Here is a 6,024-nt window from a genome sequence, read left to right on the forward strand (position 1 = left end):
CTGTGACTTAAAAGCACATCACCAGTCTATTTATTACTCACCTGCTTTAAACATTGTTTTTGTTTTTACATGGGCACTTGCTAAAATTTTAAAAATCTAAAGGTTGTATTACATTCCCATGGTACAAAACTTTAAAAGGTAAAAGAGGGTATGTAGTGAAATTGTTTCCTTCCTATGCTGTTGGGTATTTCTGGAAGGATGTAGAAGAAACTGACAATCACTAGTGATTTTTCCCCAGGTGAATTCTCCTTTATATGAACATGTGATGAATTATCACTTGTTCCTATTTTTCTGTGTTCCTCAGCAGCCTTCTTATGTAATGTATTCATACAGATTTTGTATATTTCCTGTTAAATTTACTCCTATTTTAGCTTTCATATTGCTGCTGTTTAACTCTTTACTTCCATCATATCTTCTAATGTTTTTTAGTTTGGGTTCATTGTTTGTTTTTTTAATCTCATCATTTTAAGGTATTCCCACACCAAGAGCTGTCAGGAAGGAAGAAAACTGTTTACTGAGATGGACTGCAGATAGTGAGGTCATAAATTACAGACACATAAATTGTAGACACTGGCCTAGAATGAAGGAAAAACAAAGACTAAGAAAAAGAAGCTTGGGTTTTGTGTTTTATCAACAGTGTTAAATTATCCAGTGTGAGAGAATTCCTGGTTCTGGGGATCATAAAAATAAGGGTCTTGGCTGTGGAGATTGAAAACCGGAACTCACATACAGCTTGTGTGTTGCTGTGGGGCTTGGGGCTGTGCTACCGATGTTTCAAACCCCACCAGGGTTGCACATGGTACACAGGTTACGGTGCAGCTTGCAGACTGAGACAGACTAGGAAGAAGGAAGAGACCATCTACTTCTCAAAGAATCAGCCAGAGAAAACCTTATGAACAGCAGAGAAACACTGTCATACAGCAGGGGGATGTATGTGCTCTCAAGGGAGTGACTTCTGGTGACAGAGATAAGAGGCTAACCAGCAGCCTGAGTGGGAAGTCAGCCTTTCCTGGAGGGTGGCGAACGTATGAGTAAAAGAAACAAATAAATGAAACCTAACGCTGTGTCTCTGAAATGCTTTCAGTCTTTTTCATGATGATTTTTTATACTCAAATAACCAGAGAGTTTGATAAAAAAATAGCTGTTGTCAAATCTTTTCCACCCTTTTGGTGTCAGAAGGAACTGTGGTGACCCCATGTGTGTCCCGATAGAAATGTGCTCTGGAGGGTTTTCAGTGACTGATTTCTCAGAAGTAGATCGGACGCCCTTTGACGAGCCTCTGGGTAGACTCCAGTACTGCAGATACTTTAACCGTTTGTACCAGCCAGAGACTCAGAACAAACAAATGTAAAGAAAAAAAAAAAAAGCTTAACATAAAATGCACAAGTTAACTTTTAGTGTACCTGAAGTTAAAAAACAAAAACTGTTTCTACTATTGAGAAAGAAATACAGTGGGTAGGCAATGAAGAGGAAAACGACCAGAAGCCTACTCCCTCAGCCAGTCACCCTTCTCTGGAGGCATTATAATCTCACATAAGAATAAAAATAGGCAATATGTCACAGAGTGAGGCGTTGTTGAAAGAGGTATCTCCCACTTCAGTCCTATTTTTAAAATCAATTAAAAAAAGGAAAGATTTCCACCTACTCCCACCAAAGGCAAGTGCTTTGATCTCATTTATCTGATTATTAAGAAATTCTTCTCCATGTCTATAAACAACACTTGTATTGGCAGGTCTCCATTTCTTAGTCTGAGGCATTCTCTGCTGACTTCCCATCCAAAACAAAAAACCCAAACCCACTGCTATCGAGTCCATTCCGACTCCAACTCCTAGCAACTCCCACTGGGTTTCCCAGGCGGTAATTCTTTATGGGGGGCTCTGGTAGCATAGTACCTAAGGCACTTGACTGCTAACCAAAAGGCTGGTGGTTCAAACCCACCAGCCACTCCTCGGAAGGAAGATGGGACAATCAACTTCCGTAGTGATACTGCCTCCGAAACCTAAGGAGGGGTCGCTATGAGTCGGGCCGACTCGATGGCACATAACAACAACAACAACAACAACAACAATTCTTTATGGAAGTAGATTGCCCTGTCTTCCTTTCAGAATGGCTGTCTGGTTAGCAGGCAAATGCTTAAGCACTGCTCCTTCTGACTTCCCATAAGGAAGATAAAAACTTAGCTTTTTTCCTCCTCCCACCCCACTTCCGCCAGCTCCCATCACATACCATGCTTTCAGCTAATCTTTCATTTTAGTTAGTCATTATGACTGTGTAAACTGTGTTCAGGAGCCCTGGTGAGTCAGTGATTAAGCACTCAGCTGCAAACTGAAAGGTCTGGCAGGTCGACCCCACCAGTCCCTCCACAGAAGATGACACAGCCTGCTTCTATGAAGATTTACTGCCATGGAAACCCTATGGGGCAGTTCTATTCTGTCTTATAGGGTTACTATGAGTTGGATTCGACTCAACAACAGTGGGTTTGGTTGATTTTTTGGTGGAATCCTGTTCCTACCTCTGGACATTTTCCATATGTTTTATTTCCCTGGAGTTAATAATCATTGTATTTGCTTAATTTTGTATATGTTTTTCACAGTTTCAACCATAGCTTCTATTCCAATTCGCCAAGATTAGACATTTAAAGGTATAAGATGCATTCATAATCTTGTTCACTGCACTCCTGACTCTAATAATGAAAAATTGCAAGTAAATCAAATGCCCATCAACAGGGAACTTGTTAAATGCACTCTAATTTTTCTGTATGATGAAATACTTTTCAGACCTTAAAAAGAATAAAATGTTGATCAACAAGTACTGATACTTGTACCAAACTGAGCCTTTAATTTTGTTAGGTTATGAAACTGTAAATCTTTTACACTGTGCTATGGACATTCAAAGAAGTTGAGAAAATTTAACAAGTAATCAGAAGAAAGTTCATCAGAACTATGTTTTGTTTCTAGTTATTCATATGACTCATCAGATTTTTTAAAAATTATTAATTTCATCTTATTGAAAACCAAAAGCCAAACTCACTGCCTTCGAGTGGGTTCCAACTCATTGCAACCCCTCCTTGGGTTTCCGAGGCATTGTCACTACAGAAGTAGATTGCCCAACCGTCCATCCGAGGAGTGGCTGGGGGGTTTGAACTGCCAGCCTTCTGGTTAGCAGTCAAGTGCCTTAGGTACCACATCACCAGAGCACCTTTCATCTTACTGAGGTGCTGGAAATAAGTCTGAATTACCCTTTTTCTCCAGTGACTTAAAACAAGTATGGTTCCAAAACAAACAAACAAAACCAAAAACAAGTATAGCTTCTAGCCCATCCTGTCAGAGGTGTCTAGAGATAAAACTTTTGAAAAAAGGAAGACCACACGTTTCACACTCAGAAAATGAGTGGAAAGGGGTGACTGTAAAGGAAGGACTCACTTATCCTGAACCAAATATAAGTAGTCCGGGAATTATCACGAATTTCAGAGGTCTTGAGGAGCTCTGGTGGCGTAATGCCTAAGGCATTTGACTGCTAACCAGAAGGCTGGTGGTTCAAACCCACCAGCCACTCCTCGGAAGGAAGGTTGGGCAATCTACTTCCGTAGTGATACCGCCTCGGAAACCCAAGGAGGGGTCTCTGTGAGTCGGATTCGACTTCACGGCAGTGAGTTTGGTTGTTTTTTGTTTTCAGACGTCTTGAGTTGGGAAGAACAGCACTTAAGTATTCGACTTAAGTCAGAACCAACTTGTGTCCGAGTTGTGTGAAGGGAACCCCGTCTAAGCCGGGACTACCCGTACTACATTCCCAAACCGATGCCGTGGAGTCGCTTCAGACTCACAGCGACCCTGAAGGACAGAAGGACAGAGTGGAACTGTCCCTTACGGTTTCTGCAAAGGTTTCTTTCCGGAAGTCGACTGCCACATCTTTCTCCACCCGCTGCCTTCTCGGTTAGCAGCCGAGCGCTTTAACCGTTGCGCCACCAGAGCGCCTGCTGTACCTATTACGGACATAAACCGCTTCATTTCCTGCGGACAGTGCTGGATGGAGCAGCCTCTAAGGAGACAAACGTAGGGAGGTGTGGCTTGGCCAGCAGCCTTCTGGGACAGTCGCTTAACCAATCAGCACGCGGGCTTCCCGTGTCCGGTCAGCACGAAAATGCCGGATCTTTCTGCCGCTCCGGGGTTGTGAGGCGCAATTGCAGCAACACGATGGGTACCTAACTAACTTGCTAGGGGTTGTGGACCTCTTAGAGAATCTAAATGAAACAGCAGATCTACTCCCCAGGAAATTAAATATAAGCTCAGGCCCACAAGCCTGTGTACACAATTTCTCTGGATTCGCGGACCATTAAAAACCCTAAGCTGGGCTCTCCTGGGCCGAGGGCGGCTCTTTCCCCGTCACCTCCACCCTCACCTCCCGCCAGTCCGGGTGGGCTGCACAGCCGGGGCGGGAACCACGCACCGAAACGAGCGGGACGCGCAGGTGGTCTCCCTGCAGCCGGTTGAAGGCAGGGAAGGTGCTCCAGGCGAGGTATCCGCCGCGGTCCGGTCCCAGCAGAGCAACCAGCAGCACCTGGTGCTGGAAGCGCACGGTCGGCTGCTCCTCGTAGCTGCTCCGCTTCAGCCAAAACCCTGAGGTAAAGAGGGCAGGAAGGTGGTCAGGGTGGCCGGCTGGGCCGCGGGGAGACGTTTCGCGCACCGCTCGGGGGCTGGCTCACCGTGGCTCCGAAAGGCCACTAGCAGCGGTGGAATGTATGTAAGCACGGCGGCCAGCAGCAGAAACAGCGCGGCCTTGGAGCACAGCCCCGCGCGGTAGCTGCGCTCTGCAGGGTGAGAGTAGAGTTCGTAGAGCGCCATCAACCACCACCGGAGTCCCGCCACAGGCTGGGACCCCTCCGCGAGCAGGGTAGGAGGAAAAAGTTTGGCTTCTCCCGGATGCCATAGCCTTGGTCTCTATGGCAACCGAACGGGAAAGAACCAATAGCAAGCACACAGTATTCTGTTATGGGTGGGGCTAACGGCATCATCCGTTGGTGGATGGTGGACCTCGGTTAACGCATTAGCTGCGTTCTCTCTAAGGCTGAGTGGAAATAGGTAGGCTGCTTTCCATATACCAAAATCATAGTCAGCCGTCTGTGTTAACGTTTGTGTAAAATAAGATTTTCATAGAGATTGACAGTAAGTACTTGCTTATGAGTCATCTGTTAATCCCTACTGTGGTTTCTATTTAAGTGCTGCCGCTCACAGCACACCCTACATTGGAGGAAAACACACAGGACTTAAGGTGCCTGCGGTCTTGGAACGGCTTCTGGGCTAAGACCAAAGCCAGGTTCTTTTGCCTCCAAATTTTCTGTTGCTTCCACTCTACTCCCTAACCAGACCATCACAGAAACAGGAGCAAACAAATCCCCCAGCTCTTTGAGGAATAAAGGATTATTGATATGTTAAAACAAAAATCATATTATGCCAATACTATAAATTGATTTGAAGTTTGTTTAATATACGATTTGCAAATTGGGCAACACTTCTGATTAGAGAGTTAAAGTGTTCCCAAAGAGAACAGAACTTCCAAAGATTCTTGTACCCCCCCATCTAATGGACATTGCCATGGCAAAGACCAGAACAATGTTTTCATAATAATTTCCGCTAACACACAGCTTCCAGTCTGACCTCGGTGTCTTATGTTTTCTGCAACTGACTGAATTCTTCCAAAGAGCACAGCACCTAAAGCAAAGTGGTCTTTACTAATTGGCAAGATTACTGTTTGACCTAAAGGTGACTCTGGGAGACCAGTCTGCTCAAGACTGAAGGTTCAAAAGATCACCTTGGAGCACTAGCATGGGTGAGACACCCGAACTCCATGGGCCCCAGAAATCTGGATTCCAGGAGAATTAAAAATTGTTCAACTATATAGTGCTCTCTGATATACTTTGTTACCTCTTCTTAAGTATCGAGTGGGGTACAAGCTTCGCTAGCCATTAGTTTATACCTTAAAGGAATGTTTGTTTGCTTTCTGAACCAGTATTTTGGACATGTCAAA

The 6,024-nt window shown here is 44.8% G+C and overlaps 1 protein-coding gene across 1 annotated transcript in view; it reads right to left on the reverse strand.

The window, feature by feature from the left end:
- TMEM231 (transmembrane protein 231) overlaps positions 1-4,841 on the reverse strand; it is a 27,808-nt gene extending 22,967 nt beyond the window's left edge. The window contains exons 1-2 of the mRNA XM_007940373.1: positions 4,703-4,841; positions 4,447-4,616 (exon numbers count right to left, since the gene is read on the reverse strand). Of these exons, the coding sequence (XP_007938564.1) occupies positions 4,447-4,616; positions 4,703-4,841 (309 nt within the window). The remainder of the gene's footprint in view (positions 1-4,446; positions 4,617-4,702) is intronic.
- Positions 4,842-6,024: the final 1,183 nt, after the last annotated feature.

Source organism: Orycteropus afer, unplaced genomic scaffold (genome assembly GCF_000298275.1).
Source record: "Orycteropus afer afer isolate SDZICR_OR568_19922 unplaced genomic scaffold, OryAfe1.0 scaffold00067, whole genome shotgun sequence".
Classification (NCBI taxonomy): domain Eukaryota; kingdom Metazoa; phylum Chordata; class Mammalia; order Tubulidentata; family Orycteropodidae; genus Orycteropus; species Orycteropus afer.